This window comes from Haemaphysalis longicornis, unplaced genomic scaffold, assembly GCF_048455015.1.
Source record: "Haemaphysalis longicornis isolate Haplotype H1 unplaced genomic scaffold, Haemaphysalis longicornis Haplotype H1 scaffold_6, whole genome shotgun sequence".
Classification (NCBI taxonomy): domain Eukaryota; kingdom Metazoa; phylum Arthropoda; class Arachnida; order Ixodida; family Ixodidae; genus Haemaphysalis; species Haemaphysalis longicornis.
In genome coordinates, this window is record NW_027526407.1 from 164,250,202 (window position 1) to 164,272,793 (window position 22,592).

General features: G+C 44.7%; 1 protein-coding gene across 5 annotated transcripts in view; it reads right to left on the reverse strand.

The window, feature by feature from the left end:
• The window catches only part of LOC144141246 (ATP-binding cassette sub-family G member 4-like), a 44,826-nt gene that overhangs the window by 8,564 nt on the left and 13,670 nt on the right, over positions 1–22,592 (reverse strand). Inside the window, exons 2-10 of one of the 5 annotated variants that reach the window (XM_077672805.1) lie at positions 19,184–19,315; positions 16,281–16,401; positions 15,359–15,545; positions 11,376–11,521; positions 10,597–10,720; positions 9,930–10,044; positions 6,818–6,957; positions 4,089–4,190; positions 1,288–1,456 (exon numbers count right to left, since the gene is read on the reverse strand). In XM_077672805.1, the coding sequence (XP_077528931.1) occupies positions 1,288–1,456; positions 4,089–4,190; positions 6,818–6,957; positions 9,930–10,044; positions 10,597–10,720; positions 11,376–11,521; positions 15,359–15,545; positions 16,281–16,401; positions 19,184–19,315 (1,236 nt within the window). The remainder of the gene's footprint in view (positions 1–1,287; positions 1,457–4,088; positions 4,191–6,817; positions 6,958–9,929; positions 10,045–10,596; positions 10,721–11,375; positions 11,522–15,358; positions 15,546–16,280; positions 16,402–19,183; positions 19,316–22,592) is intronic. The other 4 variants (XM_077672806.1, XM_077672809.1, XM_077672808.1 and 1 more) reach the window with 4 other exon arrangements.

Consider the following 22,592-nt stretch of genomic DNA (forward strand, 5'->3'; position numbering starts at 1 on the left):
TTGGGTACCCTTAGAAAAGCTAGGCTGAGCGTCGTATATGGCAAGGCAATCACAATCATCAAACTAGTACGATATTTTTGACTGTACTGCTGTTTTCATTATGCAATGTTTGTGCTGAGGCACGAGTTTGTTTTGCAAGCAAACATTCAGTTCCTCAATTCTTATTGTTTTTAATTAGGCTAGCTTGCCACGAAAGCTTCTGCCGTGAACGTTATAAACATATTTGATACGGTTGTGTGCACCACAGTTTTTCAATATCCGTAAATGGCGTATTTTCGCCTGCATATTCTGCACCAAAAATGCGAAAATTTTAGTGGTAAAGTACCGGTGCGGATAATACCCGGGGTTTTTTCCCCCGTAAGTGCAGCTTCACGGCAATGCGCGTTGGTCCTTGAAGCTCCTACGCACTAAGACACTAGCCTCCTATGGCAGCGCTGCGAAGAGATAGCTCTAGGGAGGGAAGTGACAATGCGTGAATTGTGATTTTCGCCTTGCAATACTTGTATTCTACTAGCTAAATATCCGTTTTTTTTTGCCTGTATAGTGTGTGATGTGTTGATTGAGCAGTAGCACTGGTGCAGCCCTTTCTGAATGAATTGTGCGGGTAATACGCCAGGAGTCTGTTTTCTTTTCCGGTGGGCTGATTGTGGGGTAGCGGATTATATGTAGGCGCGGGTTATACGCGCAAAAACACGGTATTATTGCGACTCCCTATCAGTTCTCGCAAGCAATTGGTTTCTTTATTAGTCGGACAAAGTGAAAATTTAATAAGAGCAAACGGTGATATCATATTCTTTATTTTTGATAGGCTGTCGCATAAAATTATAGACAGAATAAAAAGCACATAGCCTCAGGGAAACGCGAATGCGTGTTGGATTTGCATAAAATTTAAATTCACGGTACGTTTATTCCAGCAAGGTTTATAGCGGCTTTCTTTAACGATACTGTTCAATAGCTGCCCACGTATTGAGAGAATATGGAAATTCCGTAACCTTTACATCTTACCTTTGAGCTAAGGAAATTCTAACGAGTAAATAAATCTCCGAATAATAATATGGTCGTGTTAGTGGCGAATGTTTGGGTAACTCTTTTTGGAAAAAGTTCCCCAGAGATAAAATACGAGGGATAGCCATTGTTAGAAAGAATTCAGGATAAAGTTTGCTTTAATGCAATGCTCTTGCTTTGAGGGTAAAAAAAACCCTCGCCACAACAGTCGTTAAAATCTTTACGTAAAAATCTGACAATTTCACTTTTTGCTGAAAATGTTCGGGCGGGAGGTGCACTCACACACGATCACTGCCGGAAGGATAGACTGGAAGACGCAGACGCAGCACATGGAAAAAAACAAGGTAACGTTGTTGGTCACCGTGCTGGCGTCGGTTCCGATGTCGTAGAAGAGCAGCACCATGGTCAGAGAAAACACGACGTATGCGAGCAACCGAAGTGGCGTGGCAATCTACAAGGAGAGCGTGTACACAAAATATTGAATCTTTCAAATCTGAGGTTTGACGAAATGTCGTCTGGTCGGGTGAAACATACATAGTTGAAGAAACTGGTTATCGCCGACCAAAGGTTCAGTAAAAATGGTAAAAAGACGTTTCGGCTTCACATGCGGAAGCCCCGTTCACTGCGCGGAAAGGCGCGAAGCTCGAAGAAGTGCGTCGAAGTAATCACCCCAGGCATCTTGCATACGTAGGCGGGAGATTGCGGGAGATTGTAGGCAATCTCCCACCTACGTATCCAAGATTCCTGGGGCCATTGCTTCGACGCACTTCTTAAAAGCTTCGAGCTTCGCGCCTATCCGCGCAGTGAACAAGGCTTCCGTATGGAAGCCAAAACGTCTTTTTAGCCTTTTAAATGCGAATGCATTTCTTAGTCGAGCCATGTCAGGCGCCGTGCGGCGTCCACGCGCCCGCAGGTGTTATCTCTCCGCTCTCACCCCCTCTCCCATAGCAACAGCTGCGAGCGCGCGCGCTCCTTCTCTCCCCTAGCAATCGGAGCAGGTGGTGCGGGCGGATCAGCGGCGAGCGAGTGGAGAGGACGAGCGCGCTCTGGCGTGTAAGGGCGCTTGCATCGCGAGAGCTCGCCGGAGCTCCCGCATGTGTGGGAGAGTGTAGGCGAGGGTACGCGCGGTGCTTCCGTGCTTCTCCTCTCAACGCTCGCCCCACTCTCCCACGCCCGCATGCTTCTCAAAGACCCTTTGCCTGTGCACTTTACCGACCACAAGGCAGTGATCGTGGCCGTCAAGTACAACGACAACACAAACAGGTGTTAAATAAATGGTTACGCTACTAATAACCGTCTCCTCAATAATTATAAATTCCGCGCACTCTCGCGCAAAAGAAATGCATTCGCCTTTCCCCACGATTCCCTTCGGGGAAGTGGGGTGAATTTTTTAACTAAACCTTTGGTCGCCGATAACCAGTTTTTTCAACAATGAATATTGAATCTTTGTAGTAGCGAAGCACCACCTTCATTATTTTGAGTTTAAAACTAGAAGGTTAATTATGTTTACCACGTCGTTTCAATACTCGTTTTAATGGGAATGACAAAGTCGCCCTCCTACTGGCTTGTTTCGCTACAAAGGATGGATTTTCGCCACCATTGGTCATTTAATTGTTGTTGCATGCCCTACCATGCACAGCCGCGTTCGAGTCATCCTCATCGTCGATTTGATGCAAGTGATGACTGTCACATGCAGACCAGTTGCTAAGGCGCCAAAAAATCATTCATGGCGCTTTGCGTTATGTACCATTGCGCTCACCTGGCTATCAACGACTCCCTAAATTCCTTGCCATACGGCCTCAGCATTTTTGTTCTACGTCTTAAGCTTTGAAACTTTTTTACAGGCGGTGTGCCTGCCATACTAATACCAGAACACAATTTGATGCAGGCAAACAACTGTTCCAAATATAATGAATGCCTCATTGTACTCAATGTTCACCTTTACCATATTTACTCGCATGATAATCGCACTCGCGTAATGATCGCACCCTCGATGTTTGTCCTCAAAATCCGATTTTTTTTCCCGCGCAATGAACGCCCCCTGAAATTGCCGCAGAAGTATGTCGCATGTGAGCCAAGTCTAGATGATGATGATCGTGCTTACCTCTGTTTCCTTCTCTTTCAAACGAAACGTGGCTACGGTATTGCCGCAGACTTGCTGATATTAGCGATATCGGCAAGCATGCGTTCGATATTGATGAGAAAGAAACTCTCACTAAATGCACACAATGTACTCACAAGAGAAATAAAAATGAGCTCTGTTTGCTGCGTCGGTCCCCGTGTCTGTTTTTATGTCCCGCACTGTGACAGCGGCAGCCACTTATTGGTTTCCCCGTTTTCACCTCGCAGCAAACGCCTTCCGGCGCATTGCGTAACTCACGCAAACACTGCAGTTTGCGTCACTTCGCAAGGCGGCTGGCGGCAGTTTCCGGAGTTTTTATGTTTTTATTATTTTTATTATGTTCATGCGACCTATCGTAAAAACTGAGACCAGCAACTTGCTGGCATTTTGTGTGCTCAAAAGTTTTTCGCGAAAAATTTACCCGGCCTAACGAACGTGCACCTAAATTTGCAGCAATTTTTTTCAAAAAAAAAGGCGGGAATAAAGACGCGTGTAAATACAGTAAATTATTGGTTTCTATTCTACAATGCACCCTCAAATTATTTTTGTGCGATCCTGTTCGGCTCATTAAATGAGTTATATTACTTAAATATGGGTTAAAAACAAGGCTCGTCTGCATGAGGGTATAATTTCATGAAAAGGCCTTTGTGGTTGCGAGAAAGCCGACTCTATTTTTCTTTCACTTTCACATGTCTTCTGTTTCTACCCGGCATTCGGTTAAAACTAATTGATATGTATTCTCCAATAGTCCTCCAGTTTTTTCCGCCTGCTAGGAAATAGGATGTCCTGACATTCCCTGTTACAGATTTTTGCCTAAATCCCCAGTTCCAAACCACCAAACGAACGTAAAAATGTCACCGCGCTAAAACGAATGTAAGTTTGCATTTTATGCATGCGAGTGAGCGAGTTCTTGTTTTTACTAGAGACCGCATAAAAGCCCAAAAGTGGTTTCGCTACTTACCATGTTTCGTATATTCGAGAGCCAACACCTCTTTAAAAGAATTAGAAACTGGTGCCACTGGTTGACTTTGAAGTTGTAGTTTTTGTTGGCATTCACTTTTTCCTAAAACAAGAAAAGCTCCGTTAAATAAATCTTTCAGATATTTCTTTATCTGTTTATTGTTTATTACAAGGTAATTCAACACTATGCACAGGCCTCTTTAGTAGCAGGTTTAAAATGCTCTTGATAGACACTTGAAAGAGGCAACTGAAGTAACTTTGGCACAAAAAGGTCAACTGCTCTTTTTTTAACCACAGAGAGATTTCATGGGGCAATCTCACGAAGCACGCCATCAGATAAAAGTGCTGTGGATATACGGTAAACAATCTAATGTCGAAATATCGGCAATCAGGGCTGGTATAGATTTGTGTAACCGATTATTTTATTTCTAAATTATCCACGCACACTTGCACTCCCGCGCAAGACTTCAATGCTGAAGCTTTGGTAGGTGATAATTCAGGAACACAAGGCTGAGTTTATCGACCAGATTTAGGGGAAAATCCCCAAGGTGGAGTAAGTTTCTGTGAAGGAAAGTTTGACATCCACCTAAATGCAGCCATACGGCTGCATTTAGGTGGTATTTTGTATTTGGTATTTCGTATTTTGGTATTTGTATTTGGTATATATTTTGGTATTTTTAACTGCGGACAGCATGCACAAATGATTTGTTTACCAGACACGCGTACTTGTAGCACACGGAAACTTGAGTATAAATGGTACGTAGCCATCCGTTCCTTTCCCGTGCTTTTAGGAAGTTGCAATGCACCGCGAGGCATACACTACCCATGCAAGACTAGCACTAACATGGCGACGACAACCACAAACACTAAAAGCTCATTATTTCGAACCGCTAGGGGACGCCACCTCAGTTCGAATTAGTGAAAGTTCGAACAAAATAAAGTGAACAATAACGACATTACATTTCCCTATAGACGCAATGAACATATCAACAATTTACTCTTTGAAATGCCTGTGATGACGGACGGCGTTTTGTCCCTAAAGGTTACAGTTAGAACGTTCTGCTTTAACAAACGAATTAAGCGGAAAACCTTAACTTCGCCCTCTTAAAAACTCAAGAAGATAGAAGCAGCATTCCTTTCTACCATGTCTTCGGCGTGGACGGCGGCAGTATGCCTCCCCCTTGTGCCCGTTTTCTTTATTGGGAAAGGAAGGTTCTGCGTTTCTGGCTTAAGGTGTGATATCCCCATCTGTCAGCGCACTACAACCACACACCACTAAGTCCTCATCGACGTAGTTTGCAACGCATGCGTGTTCTATAGCGTCCTGTATGTAAGATCAATTTGGCTCTACCCCGTTTTGCCTTTCCCGTTCTACACAGCATTGTGTATAGGCACAGGGTGGGTTTTCTTGGCCGTCCACAAATCCCAAAAGGGCCCGCGCGGTGGCCCAGAGTTTAAATTATCAGTGGCGGAACCTACTCGAGTTCGACTTAACGGGCTTCTTTATACACAGGTTTCTATGAAGACTTGGCCAAACCAAATTGTACTGTTCAAATTATAAAGTAATTGGAAATAATCAAATTTGAATTCAGGAACCTTCACTGTACAAGTTAGATTTTTACTAAAATACTGCTTTGTCCCACATAATATTACCATTTTTATGGCGAGCTTTTAACATATAGTGGAGGTAATACTCAATACACACGGAGCAGTGGTGACTCTAAGGCCACTTTCCGGACATTTCTCCATGACGCAGCAGACGTTTGCTGGTACGATTGGAGGCAGACTACGTACTAGGAAAAGAAGCAAAAGAAGGGCCAAATAGAACCAACAAATCGCTTGGAACCCTGGCTTGTCTTCTTTTAGTCGACTGCTGTACGAGTTGCGCTGTTCGGCCTTAGTAGGTCAACGGTATTTCACCAGCTATGATGCGAACGGCCTGGGTTGAATTCCCACCAGTGGTTTTTTGTTCAAACACAAGTAATTTCTTCACTTATACTGTTCACTTAGCTGAATTCTACGCAATATTCCTGTAAATACGGGTAGTTCGGTATCTGTTAGTTAGGTTTGGGGAAAGGGCGCGGCATATTAACGTGTTTTCAAGGCGTTTTGCACGCCGCCGGAAGTGGCCGGCTCATACCTATTTCGGAAGAAAATATCGCCTTCTCTTCCGCTATTCAACCCCCCGACCCATGGGTATCTGCCGGCGTGCTCGGACGCCCATTCTGAGAGCGCCTTGGTCGACAGGGATCGGGCGCACAGGACTGCCTTTCGGCTGCTCAACCATGCCTAGGCGTAGCAAGAATAAAAAGTTTTTCACCATCTCTTTCTATATTACCGTTTGATGGCCAGTCAGCGCCAAGTCCCAACCTCCCTAACAAGTGACATAACCCTAACTCTATATTTAAGGGGGCTTCAAAAAACTTGGATTTACTAATTTTGGAGTAGAACACCTTACACAGATGTCGCTCGAAACGTTATCATTAACTTCATGTAACCCGTATTTTTAAGCATTCCTTCAACCCCAGGGACTGTAAATTTTGTTTTGGAATTCAACATTACCAACGAGCATTTGTTAATTGATAAACGTAACAGAAGCATATTCTAAAATTATTCTCCTCAGATCTTATCTCAACTACTTAAAACAGACCTTGCCGCAAAAAAGCACACTATTGTTACAAAGAAAACCAGCTAAAGAATGTATTATTAAGAAACTGGAAGCCAACTTACCTGACTAGTCATAATTTTCCCCCCATATATCGTGACCTCAAGGTTCTTTGAGGATTCTATGTGCTCAGGAACCGGTACGGTGAATTCCTCTGAAAGCGCACTCCAGCACTCGCCGTGTTCCCCCGAGGCAATTTCTGATACTGTAATTAAAAAGGCACGTTGACGGTTGTTTTATTTTTGGCATTATCTCGATGTGCTTCTTTGTAAGTTTTAAGAGGGTACTTGAAAAGAAACGTGGGAAAACAACTATTGTAGGATTGTTCTCGCTCGTAATGTCTTTCCGCCAGGCATCTCATTTATTTACTGTTAATTCTTAGTGGAAACCTAAGCGCCGACTGCTCTGTGCTATGACGTTCCTGTTTAAAACTTTTTCAGGACGACAATGTTTTACGTAGAACAGTAGACATTGGGAATCCACAAAATTATATTTACATCGTTTGCAAACGCCTTACAAACTGTCTTCTTACTTCCTGAGGAATTAGGTTTTGAACAAACCAAACGCGCTTGTACACCTACAGCAAATCTGCATTGCATTGTCGCAAACTTTACGGCTCTTTTGAGGTGATTGCTTCACAAGCAAAAAAAAACAAAAACAGGCACGAATGGTGGAAACCAATGTTTTCGAGCAAACGTTTCAACAGCCTATTTTGAAAGAAGTGTGGTTTTGCCACGCACAATGACACAGTACTAACAAGGCGTGTAAATGTAAGGAATACTAATTTATATGTAGAAATATATCAGATAGTGAGGAAACATTGCTTCTAGTACTGTTTCTGACTGAATACTGAGATATACTGCTCCGAAAAGTACTCCTCTGCCGGTAATACTGAGGCGGATACTTGGTTTGTGTCCTTAAGTGTAAATATTCACTGCAACACCAGTAACATAAAAGCCAAGGGCATCGGTATAAGGGCACTAAGCTTTGACTAAAAACTAGACAATTTTGTTAGATATTTTTTTGAGCACTATCGATGTCTTGTTATACAACGACTAAATAATCTGGTATGTGTGGCGCGACTCTCCTGAAATACGTTTTCTAGGTTGAAAATTTGTCTACCAACCGATGAAGCTGTTTGACTAACTTTTACATATTCTCTTGTCAAAAAAGCCACTAAAATTTTGGCAAAGCTTCCAAAGAGTATCGTATCATTCGCATCAGCTAAAAGTGTTATTGGTTACTGTGAGGTAAGTTATCATTTCCTCGAACAACGGCCTAGTATGAGCAGTCGTCAACAAACATTTACAGACAGAGAGGTTAATTTAGGTAAGCGTGGTAAGCGCATTGTAAGCGTGGCAATTCAAATACGAGTTTGAGGGCTATTACGTGCGTCGTGAACGCGTATGTAGACATAGATGCTTTATACGTATTTTGTGAATATTTGCCAGTGAACTGCCAAATGAGTTCAAAATATCCCCAGTCTACATCTTTTCCACTTCTATTTCAGTAAATCCCTCAGTCACTCTCCCAGAATACTTTGCATGATAGAGTATGAAGTTATGCCTAAACAACGACACATTAAGTAGTTCCTTACGAGTTGGTACAATTTTCCTTCAGCCGTTTATTGCTAGATCTGTTCACGGGTGCGAAATAGCATGTGCTATGAGACAAGACAGTCGCACCTTAAAATATAATTTGCTGTACCATAGCGGCGTGTAGCTAATATAAAACAATGTCAAAAGATGCCACGGTGCTTTTGCAAACCTAGTCTATCATGCCAATGGTGTTTCCCACATCGTGTTTATTGATGTAAAAACTTATTTTTGCCCATTCCCTTCGTTATCTTTTCGTATTTGGACAACTGCCAACTGCACTGTACCCTCGTTGACCTCCCTATCTTTCATGTGCATGCTTTTTCCTTCCTTTCTTTCAACAGACAAGTTCGTTTGCATTCTTGGTCAGATTCTGGTCCCGTGTCATTCATTTCTTGAAGCGCGTGTTGCTAAGCGCAGCTACCGAATGCACATTTTTAGAATAAAAAAGCTGAGCTAAGTTTTTCTTATATGTACATGTCGCAACGTAAAAAATTCCCCCGCATTTCCCCGAGGGGGAGAATGTGAAAGTGCGAATGCACGGTTGTCGGCCCGCTTGCGGCGCTTGCGCTCGGCCCCCGCAGCCCACCGCCTCGCCGCCTTCTCTTCCATCTCTTCCATCGGGTTTGTAGTATCACGTGTACACCACGCAGTTATCAAGCCGCTATAACGCCGCTAAGTCGCCAACGCACGCCGCTGACGACGTAGTTTGAATGCGTTAAAGATTTAAGGCGCGTCACTAACACTGATATCAGCGTCGCGACCGTGGCTTGGTCGGTAGAGCGTCGCGCTGCGGCCGCAAAGTCCTCGGATCGAAACCTGGCGCCGGATGCTGTTACTTTTTTAAATATAGAGGAGCACTGTGGACGCCGCCGCCGCCGCCGGCGGTGGATGGTTTGGGGTCGCTTATAAAGTGCATTCGCACTTAAAACTCGTACACCAATACAGTTGCAACTCAGTGGTTCCGCTATTCTTCATTTGGTCATTTATAGTTTACTATAGCTCTGTACTTTTTTTATAAATATTAACATAAGGTGCCGCTTTATCACGTTCATTTTTTTACCCTCCATAACCTGGTAGGAGCTACAAACACCAGGAGTTGGTCGGTAGCCATTTTTCTCCTAGCGAATACCAACTAGAGCACATGTTTTACGGGACCAGTTTGTGTGGCTCCTTCGTAAATACGTAGAAAGGCAACCTCAAAAAGAGGTATCCGAAAGAAGATATGTTGATTTTTTGTTTTAATGTCTTATCGTGACCCAGATTTTGCTCGTCTGCTTGTTTTGTAGTTCTGTTTCGAGGGCAGTAGTTTTATGTATTGCGCCTAACAGACGTTTTTCCCACTTAGTTTTTTTTCATCTCAAACTAGCATTTACTTTCATTACGTACATAAATGATAAAAAGGAGAAAACTGTTGGTTATTAAGATGGCCTACCGAATAATATTTAAAGGAAAACCATTACGTTTTTGTTAAATCGGATTGTCGCGCAACAATACCCATTTCTTCAAATACAGGCATGCAGTGCTGACTTCTGCTTTTAAAAAGTGATTGTGAGGTTCTCAAAGCAAAACGGCGACTTACTGTAGTCGGCAGGGTTTTGAAACTTTGGACAGTGCAAGTCACGCTGGGAGAGAAAATGTAGGAGACCTTCTACTTGGCCGTTGTATATACAGCGCCCTTGGGACAACATGTAAAGCTGTAGCGAGAAACATAACAAAAATTATAAGGCAGCGAGAAATTTTGTTGCATTTTTCATCTAGTGTGCTGGGGAAATAAGCAATTAACATATGTAACAACCAGCTAAAGTATTTGATCTTTATTGTATACATTAAAATTTACTATTTTTATTGGGTTACTATTTCTTCTCTGTTCAGTATTTTCCACCACTGACAGACACTAAAACACACTTTGTATAATGAATTCTCGCTACGCGTTCAATGAAGAAAACTGTAGTATCGTCGTAATTATTTAACAATACCCAAAACTGTGAACAGTGCTCGCAAGGCTCACCTCGGTATTGCAACAGAATGAGTTAGTAGACTGCACTGCCATACAAAAAGCTCAAATAAGAACTGGGTGCTGGTACATGATAGCAGTGATCGATGTAAACGTTTTTTGTTTGTTCAGTAAAAATAAGCATTCGGCTTGATGTTTGATGTGTCATTACGTACCTTGGTACTATCACAAAATAAACGAGCTAACAAGAATACGCAAATGTCTGACTTCAAAGGTAATATTCCGCACGTACCGTATCAAAGTAGGAAAATATAGTGGCACTTGGTACATGAACCGAGCATATAACTGTGTGTCCACGGGCCGCCAGCCTCTTGAGAACTCCAACGCACATTCGTGAGGTTGATGTATCTAGGCCACTGTTGGAGACAGGGACACGAACAAAATATCGTCAATTGATTTTCGTACACTGGAAAGAGTGGCCACGCCTAAAGGATCTAAGTATACTGGCTGAATTACAGAAAAGCACAAACTCCAACGAGGTTACTTTGCACTGGTAAGACAGCATAACGCACAAGTAGGATTTTCACTGTAGCTGTGCCCATGAGCACATAACATGTGAAACACATTCAAGCGGCGAATCGACAAAAAATCGCACGGGAACTAAGTTTCGCGAAAAAAATATTGATAACGGGCAAATTTGTTTGTGCCCACTTAAGCCAAATACATGTCACTCCTGGACTGTTGTTGAGGTCCCTGCCCTTAAACCAGACAGTACATGAACACGAAAATCCACAGGCCATAACCAAACATCATACGCCCTTCAGAGGCACCCTGTGTCATAAGGCTGTGAGATTAGGATGACAGCGGAAGTTAAATGTTTCCTGAAACGTCGTAATATAGTAATCATAAAGCGCGAGAACAACTTCTAAGCGAGAGTATCATACATGTGTGCATTTCGCGCGTCGGTCATGGAACATGGCCATCATATCCTTCCAATTATTGCTTTTGCATGGTAGAGTTTATAACGGAAACTTTCACATCGGCAACAAAACAAATGGCAGCATTTCTAACCTAGTTGGTTCATCCAAAAAGAGAACCGGTGGATTGTTGACAAGTTCTTGTGCGATGGCGAGCCGGCGACGTTCGCCGCCCGACAGAGCCTCCGTGCGGGTTTTGCGGCAGTCGGTTAGTCCCCACTCCTGGATCGATTCTTCGACCTTCAAATAAGGGGCGCAGGGAAAAAATGACAGATTCATGCACATCAGAGCAAGAGAAATGAATCGAGCACAATGGTTCACAAGCTTTAAAAAGTGTGTGAAAACTGATTCAGTAGAGAACTCCCCACTTGAACTTCGCATATTGAGTGTAATGGTTCATTAAGGCGAAAACGTTAGGCATCCCTTTCTGCGAAACAACGCTTTTGTTTTTTTAGCACGCGTTGCAGTTGCCCTGTCAAATAAACGGTCGTTGCAGTAACGACTAAAAACATATTTGTGTGACCAATGTATTTGCACCGGGATCTCCGCTGTAACAGCCCCGTGCTCTGCGGACTGTGCTGTCTACTCTCGTTGCCAGCGTAGCAAAAAAGTTGTCATTGTTGGTCCTTTATGAGCGGAACATCCACACTTGGAGCATTCGCCAAGAATCACAAGCAGTGAAGGCTGATGTGCTCGCTTCAAACACATTCCCGAAGCATTGAGTTTCAATTGTAAGGGTTGCGTAACATGCCGTGCCGGGGTCACATACAGGCGATAGCACGTAATCAAAGAAGATACGCAACATGCGCGGAAACGGTGATTGTAGGGAGGCTGTGGCGTGTGCCAGTCTGTTAGGTTACGTAATGCCCCGCCGCAAGTTCATGGAAGGAAAGCGAAGAAAGATACGCGTACATGGCATAGCACAGAAAAGGGCGTTTGAAGTAATTCGCGTCAAAAGCAAAGACACTCAAGCGAAGAAAACGATGCAAGGGTGACGTTACAGCCAAGAAGTTGTCAATAAGTATTGTCATGCTTGTGCCTTCCATTACGTTAGGAGGCTTATATCTTCCGAGGAATTCTATTTACTTATAAGGAGCGTCAGCATTATTCTTCGTGGACTCTTTATTTGCTGCGCTGCATGAGTCGACGTACAAAGTCCGAAAAATAACGCCACTACGGACAGACACTCCGACGCTGGCTATTTCGGTAGATACACAATTTAATGTTTTACAAGTAAAATATTTGTAGGTAAATTATGTGTGGCGGGCAAAACGTTTTGTAGAGCTACCCTATTTGAGCATTTTAACTTGCTGGTGTCACCTGAGGTTACAAAGTATGCGAGTGCTTCCATAACAGATGCCGCAACCATTACTTTAGTTATTCGTGTATTCACTAAAGCATGTCTGAATAGTGATCGGTATGAATTGTTCCTTCATTTGCAGGTTTCATAAACGATAGTCTTTCGAAGGCTACCCAAAGGAAACGTTTTCGTATGTCTTCCTATTGGTCCCTCGATGCAGAGTTACGGTGAGAAGCACAAACAAGACGTCAAAAAGGCACAACCTTTACAGACTGCTCATTCAGCTGCCTTAAGCAATACATGTCCCCATGATTTAGCGCAAAGGAATTGTATGTAACCTCAGCCACATTTGATCCAAAAAAGTAAACCACATAACCGGGCATTCTCGCCCCATACACATTTGGTTGGCTTTTACGATAGCATGTAAAAACGAATGCCTTAACAACGGCGCTGAAAGGCTACAGATCCTGCGATATAACAGCAAGAACAAAACAAACAAAACTCCCCGCTCGTGGTGTTCTGTTCAGAAAAAGAAACAAAAGTGAAGAGAAATATCAACGAAACAGTGTGATTGCGGGGAAAATTCAATCGCATTAAAAAAATCCCTAATTTGATCAAGAGAGGATCCGAAGGGAAGGCGAAGAGCGTGGGGCTCGGAGCGGTGAGCGGAGGAGTAACGCGGACGTGGCAGACGAACACTGTCATTTTTCTGTGACATTTGCATCCGCTTTATAATGCAGGCTCCTGAAAAGCAATTTTTCTACCCACGTAAGCCAAAATTTAGCCTTTTCGAGCAGAAGAGATTTGTGAAAAACCGATCAATGGCAATGGGTATTGTTATTCTGATGTGCCTAAATCACTGAACCCTCTTTGTTCGTTTTAGCCGAATTCCATTTAATAATAACTGAATGATACAGAGGGTAGGTTTTATGTTGGATGCGTTGCTTTTGAAAGCATTTCTCGCTTTTTGTGACAATATTATGATTAATGAAGATATTTCCCACAGACGCGGTTGCAAGATCTATGGCATATTTATCGCTCAGATACCGCATAAGGCCTGCACCGTGAGCGTGAGTGCATGTACCGAAATTATTTTGATAAAAACAGAAAGAAACGATGTGAGGAGTTCAAAAACTTTTCCTTGCGTACTAGGTACAATGAGTGAGTTCGCTTCCTTCTACAGGCCCTTTTTTTGAAAGCGAAGACATAGTTCGAAATGAATCTGCTTTGGGACTGGATTCAGATCGCGCAAAAGCAGGCCTCACCACTACTATCTTACCACTACTATCTTACCACTACTATCTTACCACCTGTGTCCAAATATTCAATAATGGACGGAGAGAGGACAGCATGACGATGGTTAGAATTCACACTTCCCATTCTGGAAGACCTGCCCAGGTCACGACCGGAGCTACTCATGTGTCTTGCCTTGGTAATATGAAATATTTAGCAAGAGAAGCAGCTATTTTTATTGAAACAAAACACCCCTTACCGTTTTTAAAATCACTATAGAGTGGGTCTTCACGAATAGTAAATGTCCTCAGATTTTACAGAGGATTGTAAACAAATCGCACAACCTCAAAGAAATCAGGCTAGTGTTGGCTCTATGAACGTCGGTTACTAGGGAGTCATGCCAACATTGCTTAGAAGGGTCATTGCGCAGAAAACGTCGTCCTTTCTATTAGTACTGCCTGCATCCGCATTCTATCACTAAGACCGAACCGCAACAGCCAGCCAATTTTTTGAGGAACTCTAAAAGTAATCATGAATATTCCCTATCCACTACCACATCGCGATTTAGAAACACGTGGCACAGAAGAAATGTCGTCACAGGACAGGTTGACAATGACCCATTGCGCTATGGCCCGCCATCTACGACAACGAGAGATTGGCTGGCGTGTAGCCTTCACGGACTCGGTCATGGCTGCCTAGTATATTTGTAACTAGATTGATTACATCAGTTATAATTCGTCTCATTCGTTCTGCCGCCCCGTAACATATTTGGTGTGCTTCGAGTCATCCCCATCCAGTCTCCAGCTTCACACTGCATCGGCGTCGACGAAGTCGTCGAGAATACGGCTGCAGCTTGGGGTAGCCCCAGCCCAGCCTCAACCGGTACTCAATTATCGAGGACCATGGTGAGTCGATTGTGGACCACGCCGCTATCAGGCATTGCCCACTCGCTTCGTGACAGTGCGTTACAAACACCCCTAACTCGTTTGAGATCGCAGCTCGCTGTTCAGTTCGGATCCTGAGGACCAGCAACAGTTGGTGGACCGGGCACGCAGGAGCGCACCCGCCGCAGGGGCCCTGGACTGGGGGCTTCTCCCGCTTCAAGCGCGAATCTCTTTCGCTTGAATAAATGTTTCTCCACCACCATCGCAGCTGTCTAGCGGCTCGCAATGTACGTCCATGCTGCCCGTCACGCCCAGCGTCGATACACCGCCGTCCAGTGGACGATCGTGGCTCGCTCACAAGGAGGTGGTAGAGGAGTAGGGGAGGAAAAGGGTATGTAAGACAGCGCGCTGCCATCAGACTGCCTTTCCTGTCATAGGCGCCCCACGGTTGGAAGGTCCCAGGGGCTCGCCAGTGAACGCCAGCCCGTAGGCGCTACGGAAACAGCGGTCGGAGAAAGAGTAAAACGTCAGCGCGCTCGGATGTGAACGCCAACAATAGCTCCGCGGTTACATTACATTTCACGAGCGTGAAACTGACTTTAGTTTTCTATGCTTTCTGCCACGCTCTGCTTTCCACATAGTTTCAAGATTGGCAGTCACCTTTTTTGTTTTGTCCTGCGCCTGTACGCAGGGCATTCTCAGCTCCACACTCATGGCAATGGCCTCGTGGACTGTGAGGGCTGGCAGTAGTCGGTCCTCCTGCATGACGTAGCAGCTCTGCTTGTTCAACAGCGCCTGGTCGCGAACGAAGCCGTTGACCTGAACCTCGCCCTCGTAACCTTTGTCACTGGGTATGCAAAATTTGGGCGTAGATTTCAGGCGGGTACAATGTAGTACCACAAATGTAAAAATTGAGACAACTGCAACGCAAGAGTTAGGCGTAAAAAGGTCCGCGTCGAAACTGCGCAATAAGGATATCGCCTTCGGAACCTCTATGTTTCGGCGACAGAAAACATTCGCCTCCCTTTCAAGTAAACCCCGACAGTATATTGGACGCATGGATGAATATGATTACTTCTTTAGTATACATCACTCTAAAAGGGTATCAAAATGCAGAACACAGTTCATCTGAGTGAAATGACAAGATAGGGACAAACGCCTCCACATAGAAAGGTTCCCGAAAGAGCGCACGTTACCCCTGCGTAATTTTCTTTCCCAAATGAAGGAGCTTCAAATGCAAGTCCGAGAAGAGTGGCTTTATTGAGTGGGCGATAATGCACCTTTATACTCAGACATATATCGGTAGCTCGCATAATTTGCTTCCCATTGCTGTAATAATTATAGTCGGACATTGTATGGTTTATTTAAAGGACGTCTCACAGGTTTAAAAAAAACACAATAAAAACTATTTTAAGGCATCAAATCTAGTCATGCTGATTGAATCAAAGCCAGCCAGTTTTCCTCGGTATGAGCAGCATAGCTACCACAGCTCGACATGTTCGGGTTGCCATATAGGCTCCCAGTGTAAAAAGAGAAAAAAGTATTCGAAATAGGCCCGATATTGAAACACTCTCATACTCACTAGAATCCCGTCAACAAGTTCAGGAGAGTCGTCTTTCCCGCCCCGGATGGTCCCATGATGGCCATAAACCTTCCGGAGCCAGCTTCGCCACTCACGTTCTGCAGGAGTGTCCTGGAACCTGCTGTCAGAGAGGCATCCATGAATCATATTTGAGGGGACTCCGAAAACAAAATACCACTTCACTTGTTTTGAAACAAGAATACTTTAGTAAATTACACAGCTAGACTACAGCCTCCAAATTCGTTTTTTGTTTCAGAAACAATTAGGGTATATTTTTTTTTTAATTTCCCGCGGTAGACACGTACAACGGATAGTCGTAACGTTTATAGGACAGGACAAAGGTGTAGTTACTAGTTGGTCAAGCGAGCGTTAGCGTTCAAGTGACACAATGTAAACGAACCAGGGGCCCTACTAGAATAATCCAGTCTTGTTTTTTGCACTGGATTACGTGGGAGGCTACTAATCGCACATACAAGATTTTGTGACCTAATTGGAAAATAGATTTATGTTTTTTTTTCCCGAGATCTCCAACAGTTTTTCACCGTTAGCGATAAAGTTCGTGTAGTTGTTACCAGACTAAGGCCCTCTTTCTAATGAACCAATCTTGCATGTGTTTTCATTGAACAATTAAATGGCATAATAGTCGTGAAGAAGCGGAGTGCCGTAAAGTACAAATATTGCACGAGACATCGCCGCTATCTATTTCCTGGCAACTTTTCAACTATTGATTTCGACAGAACGTTGTTAACTTTTCAACAGAACGTTATTATGTAGCGATGTGGCCGTCTGGTTATTTCATCCAGTGGTTGTGCGCAAGCATGTCAACCGGAATTATTTCCTCTCCGAACGAATAGGTAAATCGATATCTCGAGGATGCATCTCGACCCTCGCTATGGCTCCGCCACCTGCCGCTGCTTCTCAGCGGCGATTACGTAATGAGCGCTGCGTGGCTGATAGGCACTCATGCGCTGTTTGGTTCTCTTTCGCTTCTTTTTGCCTTTTCGCGCACTACAAATCTTGTTGTAGTGACCTCTCTAAGCAAATAGTACGTTTAGGGCGCTGCAAAAGAACATGGTTCTTGCCAGAGTGTTGGAACGCCATCAACTGATATGAGGGGACGCGGTTCTGCACGCTTTTTGGATGTTCTTTCGAATCGGCGAAGGCAGCAGCATATCGCCTTGCCACCACTGTCACCCCGAATACATCGCGCACAAGTGAATTGTATTGTCGCCTCGTTTAGACACGATACTGGCACAGAGAGAGGTTGGTTCTGTTTTGCGGCGCGGACGACGAATGCGGCTTCGTCTCGAATATATACGTCGTAGAAAAATATGTTTCGTGGATTTAAATTCAGCACCTGACGATAACGTGTGCCTTCTATGAAAATATAAGCCACGCGATAATGTTAAGTATATTCCAATGCACTGCGTCGTTAAATATGCGCCCAGTGACACCTTATAGCAAGAACCAAAGAAATTGAACGAAACCACGCAAAAATAAATTGTCTGAAATTCTGGAAGAAACAATACCTTGTACAGGAAGGAAAAAAACCCAGTACAGCTTAGAAATCCTAAGACGTTCGTCTAAACTTAATCCAGATGGTGCTCACCAGTCCAACTAGTCTGAAATTCTGGAAGAAACAATACCTTGTACAGGAAGGAAGAAAACCCAGTACAGCTTAGAAATCCTAAGACGTTCGTCTAAACTTAATCCAGGTGGTGGTCACCAGTCCAACTAGATGTGCAATGCGCTGCACTTTCACAGGACATGAAGATAGGGAGGGGGACATGAACCTAGCAATAGGTGTGTCCCAATGCGGTACGAAATGAACGAATGAAGGTTTTAGCAATCGCACGCAGAAGCTGCACGTTGACGTTTCTTTATGTTTCTCAACTTCAATGAACAGCTGCTTTCTCGGCAGACGCACTTTTTGAAGCATACATGGTAGGTTCACAAGCGATAAAAAGGGTTGTTGGATGACTGTGGTATCTGGTACGGCCCTCTGATTTCAGTTGGTGCTAGATAATGCAGTCTCCCTGGGTAATATTATGATGTTTCGAGGAAGCATTTCGTAGCGGCCACGCATCACTCTATATGTCCGTCGCCCCGCTGGTCGCGGATGAAATATGTATCAGATAAAATTTTGCGTGCACTCACCTCACGACAAGGCTAGCAAACATTAAAGTTTTTGTCGTGTGCTGATCACCAAGTACAATTTTGCATCATCCGCCATACTTGTTTTGTATATTGTTCGTGAAATTTACGCCACATTGGCTTGCTTATGGTAATGATTAATATTGTAGGTATGACATTTGCAAGCGTAACTGGCATGCTTTCAGGTGAGGCCACAAAACCGATTTACATCATAGTGTATAGCCGCAGTATGACCATCTTAGGAAATACTACTTAAGGAGGCCCTGTTAGTACATTTTACAGCAATGGAATGACAATCAGCTCCATGTGTATGCCGGTGTCACGTGCCGGCCCGTGACCCACGCCTTGCGCTTATACAGACGAAATTTACCACACTAAGACCGCTTCAGAAACACTTACACTCTTGTAAACACACAACATTTGCGAGCAGAGCGACTGCTGCACATAAATAAGTATTTCCAACGCATAGCAACGGCAAATCTCAGTGATGAACGTGCCGAGGAGGCAGCTGAGATAATGGGGAACAGGCCGGAGCGTGCCGTGGCTGCGTTGAAAACAGGGCGCTAGGGGGATTCCTGAAGCTCCCCTACCAGCCGCGCTCGCGGCGTATACGACGCTCTCAACAATAGCGTACGTAGAACCGTTACTGGCAAAATTATCGACGCATAGTCATTCAAGATTTCAATTTAATGACGGCTAAATCTTTCGCCTCACTAAAATAATAAACACTCCAAGCTGGCGTTACTCACGCTTCCCGTTCTTGACGCAGTAGGTGAGGTTCTTCCATGTAATCTTGACGCTTTCGAAATTGCGAAGACCATTTTGGACCCTGTGGTTGGTCGCCAAGTCTGGCGTTTTGGGATCACTTCCCCGCATTCGAGCTGGAAAGAGATAACAGATTTCTGTAAGAAGCAGCATTTCTGGTAGGGTCCACAATGTGTAATTACAATTTAGGAAAATATGTCGAAGTTTAGGATTCTCCTTATTGATCTGCCACCACGTAACAATGTATAGCGAAGCTACCAGGGTTTGCACTTAAGCCAAACCGTTTTTCGGACAAAAAGATCATAGCGCTCTGGGAACGCGACTGGGTATAGACGTTTTACTAGGTTGTATATGTATCTGTATCACATCAATGCGGCTGGAACTGTTTCTGAGTCTTTGCGATAACAAAACAGCGGCGTGCTTGGTTGACGCTAGCAACAACGTTTCATTTTAAACATGAGGGGAAAATGGCGCCTGCCGGTCCCCAATAACATAATGTCGAGTATTACAAAGTTGGGCAGACTCCAATATTTATTCGGTTTGTTTTCATAATGCGTGAAGAATTAGAAATACTGGTCATGCAAATTGGAGCTTACTATGATAACTGTACTATAGGGAAAATGGTTGTGGCATATCGGAAAGTTCTTTGTATTTGCGGAAGTACCGATGCTTTTCCCTCTTGGAGTTACATGCGTAAGATACAGGCTCCATCGATCGTCGTGTAGAGCCATGCAGCAAGTGAGACCTCTTATCATGCCTCGTTTCAGTTCTGGTTTCCCACCTGTCTGCCCGATTTTGAACTCGTTTGTATCAATATTGACCGTTAGTAATATGGGCGACTTTAACGGACCTGGCTCTGGCACACCGACAAGCGGTCACGCTGTCGATCTGCCACCGACATCCCGGCCCTCTTGTGCTCGCCCGCACCTGAAAACCGTTTCCTGAGCGCGCAAGCTTCTTTCTGTCATATCTGCTCCTATCACGGCAAACAGCTTACCATATAGCTACTGATTGCAGTAAAGTGTCTGGTGACTTGCATTTGTCAGAAATCAACGCCACCAGAACACAATCCCTTAGCCCCCCACAGAAAGGTAGTTCCTGAAGCGTTGGGCTGTGTTGAACCTAGCGTCGCTAAATAAAGGTTTTTAGAGTATCGGCACTCTTTTCTCTCATTGTTATGTGCCGCCGAGAGTTCCATTGGTCTGTCGGCACCACGTGATGATTGTTTACATATGGGCGCAGCCATTTTGTTTTTGGGCGCCTCTCCTCTCTCTCTCCTCGGCTGCGCGGGCGCTAGAGCGGCCGGTCGCACTCTGCCCGTCACAACCGGCGGCGGTTTCGTTTGGAGAGATGGCAACACTGCAAGCTAGAAACAAAATGGCCCCCAGACGCCTCCGGGTTGCGAAGTGGTGGTACTCTTAAGCGTAGCTTATTTAGTGACGCTAGTTGAACCACGTCATTTTTAGATGCGAAGCATCTCATGCTCGGGTCTGTGTCCCTCCCTCCCTCGTTGTCGTTGTCGTTGTCCGCCGTGCGCACTCTACTGCGCATGCGCGTCTCTTCAGTCCCGTCAGCGTTCGGGCTGACGTCAGCGATGTCCACTATAAAAAGAAATAGTTAGGCGGCGCCCGGTTTCGGTCCCACGACTCTCTGGCCGCAGCGGAAGTTATGCGGCGCTCTTCCCACTGCGCTACAAACCGAGACGGGAGCATGTGCTACGAACGCATCTTATGTCCTTCACTCATTCAAACTACGTGGAGAAGCTACTGATACAACGAAGGCACACGAAGCTGAACGTCAACGGAAACGACGAAGTGAAAACTAATGGAAACTTCAGTCGACCCCATGGCGGCTTCGCATACTACTCGGGGTTCCCCTGGGAAAGATGGTGTAATTTGTTTTTGGTTGTTATGTTGCCCAGCGTGGTATCTATCATCATCATCATCATCATCACCAGCCTATCTACGCCCATTGCAGGGCAAAGGCCTCTCCCATTATTCTCCAATTACCTAGGTCCTGTGCCAACTGTGACCAATTTATCCCCGTAAACTTCTTGATCTCATCTGCCCATCTTGGTATGGTGATAGATACCATCTCATCGGCTGGTATCTATCACCATCCGATAAATAGTAGGAGAGGCAAAACCGCCTCAGAAGCGAATGAGTACCATATTTTCGGGTAATGACAACATCCCAAGAAAAGAGCCTCCCTTAGAACTCGCCGGTGAGAAGGAGAGGTAGATGTTGTTGGTGTTTACATAAATAATGCCAGACCTTACAATACTAACGAAATCAGGCGTACAAGTTTCATCGCTATAAACGCAAAGCTTAGTTATATCTGTAATAAATTGTATATTTACGATAAATTATATATGATTCATAAGGAACGACATCCCAAGGACTTCAAGAATTACAGCCTTTTAAACCTACTCTTCGTTGTTTACATGCTGTTTACCAAAGTTATAGTTAGCCGCATACTTGACAGCCTGGATTCCGATCAACCCTGAGAGGCGGCTGGGTTTAGGAAAGGGTACTCAACCTTGGATCACATTCATGAACTAAGTGAGAGAAAAATCGGCAGGAATACGCTAAGCCAAATTACATAGCACTCATAGACTATTAGAAAGCGTTTTATTCCGTAGTCACCACAGCAATGCAAGAAGCAGTAAAAGACAAGGAAATAGACGAAACCTACATGAGACTTCTAGAAGAAATATATAATAAATGCACTGACACAAAAACCCTTCGCAAGCAAAGCGATAAATTCTCGATCCGAAAGGGAGCGGGACCGGGAAACACTCTTTATACGTAATTATTCACAGTATGTCTGGAGGGGATATTTAAAAAGCTTGACTGGGAAAACATGCGATTAAGGATAAACGGGAATTGTGAGCCATTTGAGGTTTGCGGAGGACAAAGTCTTGCTGATTGAGACTGCAGAACACAAGCTGTTGTGCCAGAGTGCCCACCCCAAATTCGCTGCACTGGGCGAGGAGACGACAGCGGGGCCGCTTCGCGCGTCGGCCTAATCGCCCGCTCACGATGTGCCCGAACTTGCGGCGCCGCAGAGTCCCCTTTCCGTTTCCCTTCTCAACGGCTAAGCCGAATCATGCCTCGGACGAACGGCCCGCGGCAGACACGCAGCTACATGCCTAGAGGCGGCAGCTTCGGCTGACGCAATCGCTTCGCCTCCATTCGTCGGATTTAAATTTCCGGCAGCGAGAGTCATGATTGGAGCGATATAAAGTGGTCGCGGCTGCAACGGACTCCCGAGGGTGATAACACCCGCCCGGAAGCATAAAGAGAGCGGCACCTTCTGATGCAACGAGTTCAGACGAGCTGTCGCCTTTGTGCGAGCCATGTAACGCTTTTGTTACCCTTGTACATACAGTAT